General features: G+C 36.5%; 2 protein-coding genes and 1 long non-coding RNA gene across 3 annotated transcripts; all 3 read left to right on the top strand.

Moving 5' to 3' along the window:
• The first annotated feature begins 565 nt into the window (after window positions 1-565).
• On the top strand, window positions 566-2,740 carry LOC115231733 (filamin-A-like). The gene is made up of 3 exons (XM_029801691.1): window positions 566-638; window positions 2,146-2,483; window positions 2,576-2,740. Exons 1-3 carry the CDS (start codon window positions 566-568, stop codon window positions 2,738-2,740), a joined length of 576 nt encoding a protein of 191 aa, XP_029657551.1.
• Window positions 2,741-4,762: 2,022 nt separating this feature from the next.
• Window positions 4,763-5,343, top strand: LOC115231743. Its single transcript, XR_003883544.2, has 3 exons — window positions 4,763-5,020; window positions 5,051-5,185; window positions 5,219-5,343. It is a non-coding gene; the product is annotated as an uncharacterized LOC115231743 (long non-coding RNA).
• A 4,140-nt stretch (window positions 5,344-9,483) lies between these two features.
• LOC115231732 (filamin-C-like) lies at window positions 9,484-9,968 on the top strand. The gene is made up of 2 exons (XM_029801689.1): window positions 9,484-9,603; window positions 9,634-9,968. The coding sequence occupies exons 1-2, from the start codon at window positions 9,549-9,551 to the stop codon at window positions 9,966-9,968; spliced, it is 390 nt and encodes a 129-aa protein (XP_029657549.1). The 5' UTR covers window positions 9,484-9,548.
• The last annotated feature ends 3,760 nt before the right edge of the window (window positions 9,969-13,728 follow it).

Below are 13,728 nucleotides of genomic sequence, written 5' to 3'. Positions count from 1 at the left end.
GTTTCCATCAAAACATCAAGGAAATATTATCGACATTGTCAAGAGAATGCGCGACACATTTTAATTATATATTTCAGCATCGCTATCACGGCAGTTTTATGATTCGTGGGCTTAGTGACATGTCAATGGAGAGAGTTCTCCAGTCGATGATGACAAACTACCCCGAAAGCTATCGGACAGTGCTCACCATGCACGCTTTACGATTTATCGAAGTTCACTCTCTGCAAGACTTTATGGTGATCACAGTCCCACAAAAGAAGAAATTTTTTAATTTCAAAAAACCCAAGCCGACTGAGGGTTTACTCGCATTTGATATTGTAAGATGACCTTTCAAAATGGACGAAATTGGAAACAATCCGTCAGTTGATGGAATACATTTCTCTGTTGAAAGGTTGACAGCAAATACAACATAACCGCAGACGATGATTACAGTGGCATTTTCAGATTAACTGGCTCGGTTTCAAAAGTCAATGCCATAAAGGTGCTAATGGACGGACGACAAAGAATCTCTGATTTTTGCCAGACAAATTCATTCTCCCAACACGAATATTCGTCAGTTCTCAAAATGTATCTTCGTGAATACTCCCCACGTGTCCTTCCAAGAGAATTCATCAAAAACGCGATGAAGCTAATTCCAAGTATGTATCGGCTATTCCCCAATGACCCATTAGACATAACGGAGGAGGACAAGTTGAGTGCCCTGTCACTTTTGATACGACTCATGCCCAGATACTTGCAATGCACTATCTTTGATCTGTTCAGTTTTCTCAAACAAATAAGTCTCCGCTCTTGTAACATGAGCAGTGTAAACTTGTCGGTTGTGTTATCTCCAACTTTGATTTCTGTATTCTGTCCATTGTTTAGTTGTAGAATGAAAATGTTACGTTCAATGACATAAAAAATTACATAAAAATTGTCGAATTTATGATCAACCACGGTGATAAATTGTCACAGCTGCCTCCAGAAGTCGTTGATTACATGAAAGACACCTTTTTGAGAGAGCTGAAGGTAAATTCCTCAATAATAAACTCACAGGGAGAAATTAACGAAAATGGATACAAACCACCGGGGCACTATTCCACAGAAGTAATGCAAGAAGATCAGGTGAATGAGGAATGTAATTTGAAGTTGGGAGACCCTCCTGTATTGAATAATCTTTCTCCTGTATTTGGATAAAAATGATTTTTAGAAAAATCGTTCTCCAGGAAAGCAGCCACGTAAAAATTTGTTCTTTAAGAAGGATTCAAAAAGTGAAAATACAGAAAATGGTTTTGACTAATTTTATTAATTTATAAGGCAAATCTAATAAGCAGAAAAATAAAAAAAGAAATAAAAATAACAAGTTAGTCACGTTATTGAATTTCCAGACTGACAGAAAGGAACCAAGATTAATTCATATTTAACCTATAATAATACATATTTAAGAATTGATTATCATTTGAGAGATACTCTTTGATCAATTAACCCAGAAATAGTGATTGTTGACCTAATTGTCATTATTTACATTTATCTATGCTAAGACAAAATTGTTCGATAAGTGTTCGTACTCGTTGTCTGGAAATTTCTACATTTAATCTAAAAGGAGAATTTACCAAACAGAAATTGAACATAATTAGTAAAAAGTACGAAATGGCTTACCCGGTTCCAAATTTTAGATTAGGACTTGGAAACGTGCTTGAGCTTTGAAATTCTGGAAAAAACTGATTAGTTAGTCTTTTAAAACAATTCATTTGCTAATAAATATATTTATTTAATTTTAATAGATGCCTATTTTCGAATAAATAGATTGGCAAACCATTCAAACAAAATAAATAGATACTTATCTTTTAAAATAAGTAATTATCGGTGGTCATGCAAGATGATGCATGGATTTCAATCCAAACCAAAACTTTTACACGATTTGTGAATCAGCATTTGAAGAAATCTCAAATTTCCATAAAAAATTTAGAATCGGATTTTTCAGATGGAATCGCTCTTATCAAATTAGTAGAAAACCTTTCTCATAAATCTGTGGGACGATACAACAAAAATCCTCGCTTTATCTCCCAAAAATTAGAAAATGTGACCAGTGCCCTAAACCTCCTATCGTCGGATGGGATAAAGTTAGTAAATATCGGTAAGTTTGCCCATTTCTCACCCAAACAGACAGTGGACATATTGTGGACCAAAATCTAAAACTTATCCTCGGTCTTGTATGGATTATTATTTTGCACTATTCCATTCAAATTGACACCTTTCCTCCAGAAACTACCGAAAAGTGTTTTACGCCAAAGGAAAGATTACTCTCATGGGTCACTGACAAAATCGAGCTGCCCGTCGAGAACTTTACCACTCATTGGAACGACGGTCGAGCAGTGGGGTCACTTGTCGACTCATTTGCTCCCGGCCTGTGCCCCAACTGGCGCTACTGGGACGGCAAGAAACGGCTGGAAAACGTGACTGAGGCGATGGAGACTGCAGAAACTTGGCTCTCAGTTCCGATGGTATTTTTATAGTCCCTACTCATTAAATACTTGTGGTTCTGTAACTAATGTGTGACCACAAACTTCAACTTTTTAGTTTTAACATTTTTAAGCTGATTACTCCCGATGAAATAATTAATCCACGCGTGGACGAAAAGTCCGTGATGACGTATATTGCTCAATTCAGTGGGGCAGAAGTGAAAGAAGGCGCCCCTCTGAAACGACCGGAACCTCCTTTCCAAGCTAAGATCAGGAATCCTGGTTGTGGAAAAAAATAACTCATTTTTAGGATTTAATGTAGTTGGCTCGACTGGAAAAGTGTTTGAAATTTGTGTTGAAATCACCCAATCTATTCCAGATTCTGAACTGGCCGTTTCTGTAGAAACTGAAATGGGTCTACAAGTACCGGTAAGTGTTATGTCTAGAGATAATTATTGTATTTCGATTTATTGTAGTTTTGACATTGCCATTACTTGTAATTAATTGTATCTTGTCATATTCTGATATATTTATGCTTTAATGGAATCACTTTAGTGATCATATTTTAGAGAAATCAATCACTTTTAATATTTTTATGCTTTTAGGTACAAATACATAAAAATGGAGACGATTACCATTGTTCGTTCGTCCCCCCTCAGCAAGGCAAGTACTCAGCCTCTGTTACTTACGACGAACGGAATATTACCAATCAACCTATTTTCTTCGACGTCAAAGTTGAATTTTGTGAACTTAAGTCTGTCAGAATTCGCTCGATTTGAACAAAGTTCGTGTTCATGGACGAGGAATAAAAAGAGCTTATCTCGACCTTCCGAACTATTTTCGCATTTCATTTCAAAGTTATTTTTAGAATTAAACTTTTATAGGATCTGACTTGCCTCAAGAATCCAGCAGTGACTCATATGAAAATTATTATGGTCTAATTTATGGTATTCTTACCAAGCAGACGGAAACAGCGAAAATGTGATAGAACCGAATGTTACAATAAATTACTATTCTGGACGACACGAAATGATTTTGGAGAGCTCGCTAGAAAAGATAAGCAATACCGAATATCAATGCGAATACACTCCCGCCGAAATAGCCGAGCACTCCATTGAAGTTTCATTTGACCAAGTTCCACACCCAAAGTCCCCCTTTTTGGTCTACTCGGAAAAAGGTAACATTGGTGAAATAAATAAAAGAACCCGATCTCACAACATTTTCAATTTCAGGAAGAGGCTTTTTAAAAACCGGTCAGAGAGTTGGAGATTCAAACAATCTGTTGGTTAAATCACTAAAACCAACAAATTTACCTCTTTCTATGACTATCTTCGATCCAGGTATTGAGAATTATTCATACTTTGCTTAGAAAACAAAAAAATAAAACTTTGCATGAACAAAATAGACGATTTTACTTTTGTTGGGGCGATTGAACCCAAAAAAGTCGGGTCGCACACCGTAAAAGTTTGTCATCAAGGATTCAATGTCAAAGGGAGTCCATTCACTGTAATTTTGTTTTATTCATTGAGATAGATTGCTGTTTTGGACAAGGCACGGAACACGTACATATTATTTGGTCCTGGTCTGGAGAAGGCAGTTCTAAACAACCAGACCAGTTTTGTAGTGTATTGCCAACCAAATCAGCCACTACCTGGTCTATTTAGATTATATTAGTTCTGAGACTGCCAGATATCTGGACCTGCTGCTGCTTCTATTCAAGTCACCAAACTTGGACAGGATCTGTATTGCTACAGGTACACAGTGACAAGAATGGGGGACTACATTATTCGCATGACTGTTAATAATGAAGAAATCAAGAATTCACCTTTTTTGGTCAAATGTGATGAAAGAATAGGCCTGGATACATCCAAGGTTTCCATGTAGTCTAATATTGCAGGTTAAAGTTAATGGTTTAACATCCCCTGGAATCAACTATTTCGTTACCAACAAAAAATTTTCTTTTGATGTGAACGCAGCTTTGGTTTCGGAGAACGTTGAACCGACTTTTATGTGTTATGGAGCCGAGGGAGCCAATGATTTGAAAATCAATAAACAAATGTCTGGACGCAACAAATTTAACTGTTCGTATATTTCGGATCGTGTCAAAACCAACTTTTTGTGGATTTTGTGCAATAATACAGTTGTTGATGATTCGCCATATTTTGTACTTTGTCTTTTGACAATTAAAGCTACGGTCAATCTGTCAAATACGGCATGATAATTTCCGCGTTTACGGAAAAGGGATCAAAGGTGTTGTAGGACAGGAAACTGAATTCTACATTGATTTGAGTTGCCTTCTCTAATATAAATTATAGGAAATCATAAAGGAGTGTTATCTGACGGATTGGACAGTGATGAAAGTATTGACTCGTTTTATAATTAAGAACGCAATTTGCTACAGGTATTTTTGAAGCCAACCAACTCTAACTGTCCTTCAATTCCATGCCGCCTCGAACTACAAATAAAAAATCTTTACTTGTGTAAATACAAGCCAATGAATGCCGGGAAATACGAATTAAATGTCGAATATGTAAATTCTCCAATATCGACTGAAAAACCAATAGTTTATGTGGCCGAAGGTCATTTATCTAATCTAGTAAACTTTGCAGAGTTTGACCCCAATAAATGCGTTGTTTCCAACATGAATTTCGACGGCGGAATAAAGGTGAATATGGAGGCTAGTTTTGATATTGTTTCGAAAAATGAAATTAACCCTGAACTTGAGGTGATTCTGACCTATCCAGGTTATATTGGGGCATTACTGATAGACTGATTAGATGGCACTTGTGGCGAAATGAGAATCGCCACTGAGGGTTACGAATACAAGTGCAGTTTTGTCACAAAAAATCCTGGAAGACATTCAATCGACGTGCTTTATAAAAACGCTCCTATCCTCGCATCTCCTTTAGACGTAACTAGCCCTCTCTAGCAAATTTAGGTTTTGGTGGATGAATGTGGCCCGGTAAAGTTGTGGGGGAACATCTTTCAAGATATAGAGGTCAACAAAACAGCTTATTTTGTGGTCGGAAGTCGATTGACCAAAGTGTTGAATTATGGTTGAGGGCAATGTATATTATTCCCAGAATTTAAAGTAGCTGGACCAGCCAGCGCGATCGTGGCCACGGACTGTCAGTACATTCCTAGCTATGGAACGTTAAATTCATTCAAGACAAACAGTCCTGGGATTTACTTTCTCCACATTTACTCGGACTCGGTCGAAATAGCTCAGTCCCCGGTTAAGATAAACGTAAAACCGGAAACCCAACGGAATGATAATTTGGTTAAAACACTCATTTTTGATTTATTTAGATTACCATAACTGGATTGAGTAATCGTGGGAATCTCAATTCTGGGGAACATGTCAAGTTTATTGTCGAAGGGCTAGGAATGAAAATAAACAAAAATAATTTTGAGATTAAATGTTATTCCGAGTCAGGAAAGAGAACTCCTTTGAATGTGAAGCAGGTGAACTCCCATGTCCTTAAATGTGATTTTTGCGTAAAGAAACGGTGGAATATAATCGTAGCCGAATATAATAATCAATGTTTCGCAGATTCGCCTTATTTGGTTTACCAATCATATTTACAAATAGCTTCAAATTCCACGTCAAACTCCACTTCCCAAACCAGAAGTAACTGTTCGCTCGAAACAAAACTTGAAAGTAGGAAAAGAAATTGAGTTTTACGTTGAATATTTACTAAATTGTAACTAATCGGACGAATAAATTTTTTTAGCCTATCTCAATCGCTTTAAAGACAGTTCGGAAAGTGACGACGACAACTTTGACTGTATTTGATATTAATGATATTAAAAGTGAATATGTGTCAATACTTCATGACCCCCATCGAAATGAAGCAAGCCTCTGAACTCGCTGCGAAACAGCTATCAAAAACAAAAGCCCAATGTCGTTACATTCCCACACAACCAGGTCCCCATAAAATGACAATCAAATATGGCGAACATGACATTGGCAGTCACGATTTTACAGTAAAAAAAGGTTAGTAAATATGAGTTGATTTAAGCTTATAACATCAATGACTGTCAAACAAAGGGCCGAGGTTTATCCAATAGAGGAATTCGGGTTAACGAAAAAACTCAGTTCAATGTTAAACTTCCCACAGACGAGTTGAATCTTTTTGCAGTGACGGGAGAACAGCCGAGTATTCTTTTTACAAAAACATTGTTTAGATGGACGCCGCTTTAACATTGATTCTTCATATTCTTCCACAAATAACGAAATGCTTTGCTCATACTCTCCCTCTTTTCCTGGAAAGCACAAAATTAATATTTTATTCGACGGTGAACACGTCCATGGAAGCCCATTTCCAGTCTATGTGTCTCCTGCTTCGCAATTTGATACGAAAATATTTTGTCCTTCTCGTTCCCGGAAAGGATTTGTCGGATTTCCTGTTGTTTTCTTCTTTAGGAACACCACTGAGTGCGAATCGATAGGTATTTTGTATGACTAACTAGATTTTAATTTGCGAGGACCAAGTCAATGCAATATTGAGTTGGAAAATTTGGGAAATGATGGAAAATGCGTTTATTTTGTGCCACCAACGAAAGGAGAATATGTACTTTGCACAGAAATCAAAAATCAAGATCTGGACGGTTCTCCTTTTTACATCGACGTTTTGGAAAACCCAGGATTTCTACCAGCCGACGTAAATATACTTTTTAATCAAATTTTTAGGTAAAAATAAACACCAGCGAGTTTGGCGAAGTGTTATTTGTCGGAAATAATCTCAAATTTGAAGTAATGCCAAATTTTGATAGAAATTTCTGTCTAAATGCACTGAATGATCAGTACAGCACAAACATTCCTTTCAAATTTGTTGATAATACTTTTTCGGCAAACTACAACGTGATGTTGGGTCAAAATGTGTTGTTTTTTACTTGTGATGACGTAACAATTTGCCACAAACCCATGATTGTATTTTTATATTTAGAACTTGAAAGATTAGGGGTGTTGAACAAAGTCGACCTGAAAATGTCAGAGTTTGGGGACCAGCATTTGAATTCATGGCAGTTCAAAACATCGAGACACATTTTTATGCGAATTGTCAGAATGCTGGATATGGTTGGTCACATATGCTTTACTGTGGCAGGAAATCTAGACATTCGAGTGATAGATGATCTTGGGAGAGAAACTAAAACAAGAGTTGAGCCAAAGTCGGAGATTTACGAGATATCCTTTACCCCTCGGAGAGGTGGCTCCTATCGAGCTTCAGTGTTTTTTGCAAACATCGAAATCCCCAGAAGTCCCTTCATATTCAATATTAGACCCCAAGTAGAAACAGGGAAACTATTTATAGTCGACCAGTCAAATGGTACTTATGAATAAAATATTTGATAGAAACATTTATCAATTCATGGGCAAGTTTTGTAGTCGATTTTTCGAATTTTAAAAACTTTTGTATTGACCAATTGGATGTTTTGATATTTGGCCAACAAGAAACATTGACAAAAACAAAAAAATTTATCTTGAACAAAACTCAATGCGAAGTTATCTACTTTTTGACGAAAGAAGGTAGATCTTCATGAATTATACTCACCCATTAGGAGAACATTCTATAGTCGTCTCCTACAATGAATCACAAATATCCTCATCCCCCTTACGTGTTATTGGCAAAAGCGGATTTGACCCTTCGCTTGTTAAAGTTTATGGAACTGGCCTTTTTGCGGCATTAGTCGGCACTCATATGGAATTTACTATCGACGGTCGAAATGCGGGATCTGGAGAAATCAAATGCCAAATCCAAGGCCCCAGCAAATCCATAAACACCAGAATATTTCAAAACGAAAACGAAACCCAAAAGATTGTTTATACTCCACTAGAGGAAGGAACCTACACTTATTATATAACGATGCAAGGATTCGACGTCAGTGGTTTAAATCAAGTTGTATTTACTTTAGAAAGTCCGTTTAAAGTCCAAATACACAATGTTAAAATAAATCAGCCTCAAGATCTATATTTTGTTGGAAAAGAGTGCAAAACATGTTTCAGAACCCAGATTCCCTTCGAACCGAAAATTGTTGACCCCGATGGTATTTCAATGCTAATCATTGCTGCAGGAAATCCTTGTGAGATACAAACTAATCGACTGAATTGTGGAGACATCCAGCTTTCCTGGACACCAAAAGTGATGGGAGACCACCAACTGATGTCTATTCAACCTGATCAATTGTAAGAGTTAACTTCTCGTGATGACTAGTGTTTCCACGCTGCCTGTTTATAATTTGGAGGATACACGACTTTTAGACTATGAAACACCAACTGCGAGTCTTCCTGCTAAATTTTGGATCGACACGCGACAAGTGAACAGATATAAACCAGTTGTGTTTATTCAGGCTAGTTGGAATTATTCTATTCTCAGAGTTCTGAAGAAATAGTTCCACACAGTTTATACGAAGAAGAGTCTGGACTATACCGTGTTGAATATACTCCAGAAGAAACTGGCTCTCATTGCATCGACGTCACTTATTGCGACAAAAACATAATTTCAAGAGAAATGGTAGCTGCCCCAGGAGGGTGTGCAGAATTGGTGACAAGACTTGGTCAGTTATTATTATTTATTATCATAACTCTAATTTTGTGTGTCACGTAAAACCAGACTAATAAACTAACCTCGAAATTACTATTTTGATAGGACAATTCCCGAACTTTGTGTGTTGTGGAGAAACAGTTAAACTCCAATTTGACACATCTTCGGCTGGCAATGGAAAACTTTTATGTTTTTCCTGGGATGAAAATGGAAAAAAACTAAAACAAAAAACAATTGAAGATATCCCAGGAATAAGTTCTGTGCTTTTCTGTTCCGAAAACTGTGGGAAATATTTACTCGAATTTAAATTTGGCGGAGAGTTCATAGAACCTGCAAAAATAGATGTACTCAATTTTTAAAATATTTGATTAAGGTAATCAGTGAGAAGATTACAAATATATGAAAACTCGATTTTATGACGTGAATCTCTCAATTCCCGAATATGGGTCTTGCGGGTTGAAAAGTGAGTTGAATATATAATTTGTGAATAGGCCATGTCATTACACCATTGGGAGAGCGTGCACAGTTTGATCAGATTTACGTGGAAGACGAGACACTTTATATGTCCTATACTCCTAAGGAAGCTGGAAAACATAAAATATATGGATTAGAGAAACGTATGCTTTTTCTTGACTACATTTTTATAGCGAATGAATTGGAGTTTTATGTGAACAGCAAAGATGCAGGGCTAATAGCACATGGACAGGGACTTGTCATTGGCAGAGAGAATCAAATCTGTGAATTCTTTTTAGAATGTCCAAAAGAATTTGGTTTGTGTCTTATGAATGACTCAGATGATACCTTTGAGTCAGAAATAAATATAATTGGACCATCAAAGACCGGTGTTGTGTGCAAGCAAGTCGAACCAAACATTTCTAAAATTCAATATTTCCCGACAAAAGCAGGAAGATATCAAATTCACATTACGAATGGCGGGAAACAAATTTCTGGGTCTCCCTTCAGGGTCGTCATATTAGGTTAGATAAGTCTAAATGAAATTGACAGAATCTTCCTCTGTACAACAAGAGTACGAAATGATGGCAACAAAGACTTTCATGTTGGAATCTAAAAAAGAGGAATTCTCCCAAGATATGGAAGCACATGTCATCAGTCCATCGGGGAAAGGACAAAGTTGCAAAATTATGGAAGTAACTCGAACGAACATGGGTTTTCTAACCACGTAACCGACCTAGTGATTGAGTTCATTCCATTTGAGCCGGGGAGACATTTTGTTTACTTGACTTTGCGGCAGAAATCGACAGGAATGCCGCCCTTTGTGTTGGAGATAAGTCAAAATCAAATAGCCAATGCTTCCTTGGTGAATCTCCAGCCTATTTCAGAAGGAAAAGTCGGAATGTGGAATTCCTTTTCGGTGGATATAAAAAATGCTGGATATGGGACACTGACTACTACTGTGAAGGGTCCGGGCAGCTGTGAAATTGGTTATGATCGGAAAGAGGAACAGTCGTGTCTTGTCATGTTTCGAGCAAACCAGCCAGGAGAATATCAAGTCGCAGTCAAATTCGGAAACAATACAGTCCCGGGTTGCCACATCTCAAATAATCCAAAGGATGTCCCTTCACAGTCACTTTACCCGAAGAAGTAGTCTACGAAGTTCCATATCTTCGGAGTTCCCGATTCCACGTCAGTCAGCCTTGTGAATATTCTCTCATCATTCCAGGTTCCAAAATCCCCACCAATCTCCAGATAGCTCATTGGATGAGTTTACAGCCACTGTAATTGACTCAAACGAGGAAGAAGTGAGTTGCCGAATTGTCGAACGTAGTTCTGACAATTACGGAATCACGTTTATTCCCAAACGTCTCGGAGAACACAAAGTGTATATTTCCAGAAGAGAACAAATGCTTTCTGGTAATAATAACATTTCCAGTCGACAGGCTCTCCATTTATATTCACGGTTGAATCACTCCACTCTCCTGGGGGACAAATTAAAGTGAGGGGAAGTGGGTTATCGAAGGGAACAACAAATTTTCCAAGTAAGTGACCAGACTAGAATGTTTAGACACGTTTAATGTTTACACACAAGGATTACAAGATGGGAATTTTTCAGTCTCTATCTGTGGTCCTGCAAAGGCAACGGTAAACATTGACAAGGAATACAACGATGAATGTTTTGTGGTCTCATATACAGTTCCACTCGCCGGTACTTACAGCATTTACATCTACCACAATAATCAAAGAACAGCCGATTCTCCCTATACTGCTTATATCGAAGAATCACAACCTGTTTCCGTAGAAATAGCTCCATCTCCCGAACTTGGAATGAATTTACAAGACACTTTTGACTATAAAAATATAATTGTGGAAGGACCTGGATTATACACTGTCAATTTGGGTTAGCCTTTTTATTTGTTTATCATTAAGAGGAAGAAAATTATTTTTTTGTAACTGTGGGGGGAGAACAGGAGGGTAGATTGCTGGTGAGTATTGACGGTCCATCCTTCGTCCAAATTAAATATGAGAAATGAAAGATCAACTTTTTTCTAAATATAAATTTACATACAAAGTAGAAAGTAGTGGAGAATACTTCATTTCTGTCAAAATAGCGGAAAACAGTTGGGATGATGACTCGGCAATGGATTTGAATGGATCTCCATTTATAGTCACTACTGGTTGTTTTATTGCCACGACTGTAGCTGGTCACCAAATCAGTCATGTCAGTAATGAAATGCATAGGACGTTGTGTTCTGCGATTCTTGGGAAACCAAAATTTGTCAATTTAAAACCGGGGAGATCAAATCTGGTCCAAATATTTGGATTGTCTTCTTCCCTAAAGTGCGGAGTTGAACATAACTTTCGTATACAAGGGACCGCAGGTTTTCCACCAACGTGAGTTTAAAGGTCTCGAAATGCTAAAAATTGGATTGACTTCCGAGGGAAAGACATTTTATGATTTCTGTGTGCAGCATTCGGCAGACGATGTTTATAACGTGTTGTACTGCGTTGAGAAGCCTGGATTATATTTGTTGGGCATCACATCCAACGGAGAGCATTGCGCAGATTCGCCTTATATGCTTGAGTTTTATTAATATCCGGATTAGTACTAATCTTTGACCTAATAACCTGTTTTTGTTATCCGTTTGGTCGTCATGAATATATGAAGTAATAGCAGGGATCATATTTAGTCGATTTTCGTAGATTCTGAAATTTTAATTTTAGAAAGGTTTAACTTCCAAAATAAAAATATTTAATCGTTGATAATTTAATTGAAGAATGTTAGAAACAATTGATAATAAAGTTGTGGTAAATCGAATAATATCAAACCAACAACTAATTGTGTACTATCGATATTTATTTCGAGAAGGAATTGCTATTTAAATTCAATATTTAAAACTGGTTTGGTTTTGTTACCGAACAAAAAATTCATTATTTTAACCGTAAATTTTTACAGAACATTAGTCTAGAAGCTAATAGTGATAGAAATATAATGTATTCGCTAAAAAGGAGTTGAATGACGTAGTTTTATATAATCCGATTAGTAGTAGTGTTTTCCGGATTTGTTTTACAATGGTTTAAAGACAAATAGATTGAAGCGATAAATCGTTTAATTGAATACAGCAATAAAGAAAACTTGAAAAAGGATTCTGCAAGAATATAAACAGCTGCGACTAAAAATCTATTATTGAACATTTTCAAGAAGATTAAAAACGTCAAGGGAATTAACCACATGTCTCTCATTACTATAGAGACGGAGCAAATTTTAACCATTTATCTTTAAATTTTAATTTTTTTGAATCCAGTACACAAAGACTCTAATTTTCAAGATACAATCAAACCTCTATTGCTCGCCACATTTTTTCAAAAAATTGAAAATTTCTAAAGAAGCCTTTGTTGCTCACCAACTTCTAAATCTCGCCAAGATTTGCCGGTCTCAAAAATGACGAGATTTAGAGGTTTGACTGTACATATTTTAGATTTCGTAATAAAAGTTCATTTATATTCACAAAATGCGAATTTAGTTAATTATACTTAAAAATTATTTTTCGTCAAAATCGACAGGAGGAGGGTCCAAGAGGGGAGAAATGAACATTTTGTAGATTAGAAGAAACGTGTAAGACATGACCAAAGTGTTTAACAAGTTTCCACAACTTGCATTAATTCTCCCTGACTTGACGGAACATGACTAAAACATCATTGTAGACTGCGGTACAATGGAATTCATGATAAGGAAAATACACGTTCCGAATAAGGAAAAATTTGTCAAGTAATAAATAACGACTGACATAATTATTTTTTACATCTATTCCATATTTAAATATAAGTCGAATAAATATAAAAATAGTATTTCCATAATTTTTAGTTTAAAGTAATTACATTCAAGACCAGGCCAATCTGGGAGGTGGTGACTCAGTTTGGTCCGACTTTTGCATCAATTCTCTTAACGTGTTTTTTATAGGACTTTTTAATTCTTGGATATATTATAAAATTAAGTCTCAAGATTTATAAATGAATTATATTTTTCAAATATATAAATATCAAGTTTTGAATTTCTAGTGATTTCAATTTCATGTCGACAAAAACTGTCAACAACATAGAAAGCAAGTCAAACTTCCACGGACTGATCGCCCACTGCAAACTGACAGACTCCCTCAACAAGACCATCCAAGAATTCATAGCTCAGAGCAACAAAGTCATCCCAGAAGTCATAATCAAGGACGGGAAAGGAGTACAACCAGATTTGACATCCTAGACTATCAAAATCCCCACAAAACAAGACCAAA

This window comes from Octopus sinensis, unplaced genomic scaffold (assembly GCF_006345805.1).
Source record: "Octopus sinensis unplaced genomic scaffold, ASM634580v1 Contig18757, whole genome shotgun sequence".
In the NCBI taxonomy this organism is placed as follows: Eukaryota; Metazoa; Mollusca; class Cephalopoda; order Octopoda; family Octopodidae; genus Octopus; species Octopus sinensis.
Note: the sequence above shows the minus strand (reverse complement) of the source record. Positions and strands in the feature narration are given on the sequence as shown.

Excerpts from the sequence above, each read along its gene's own strand:
- LOC115231732 (XM_029801689.1), top strand. The coding sequence starts at position 9,549 with ATGTCCTATACTCCTAAGGAAGCTGGAAAACATAAAATATATGGATTA. Across the intron at positions 9,604-9,633 it reads AATATATGGATTAGAGAAAC|CGAATGAATTGGAGTTTTAT; the intron begins GTATGCTTTTTC and ends ACATTTTTATAG.
- LOC115231733 (XM_029801691.1), top strand. The coding sequence starts at position 566 with ATGTATCTTCGTGAATACTCCCCACGTGTCCTTCCAAGAGAATTCATC. Across the intron at positions 639-2,145 it reads CGCGATGAAGCTAATTCCAA|ACAGTGGACATATTGTGGAC; the intron begins GTATGTATCGGC and ends TCACCCAAACAG. Across the intron at positions 2,484-2,575 it reads CTTGGCTCTCAGTTCCGATG|CTGATTACTCCCGATGAAAT; the intron begins GTATTTTTATAG and ends AACATTTTTAAG.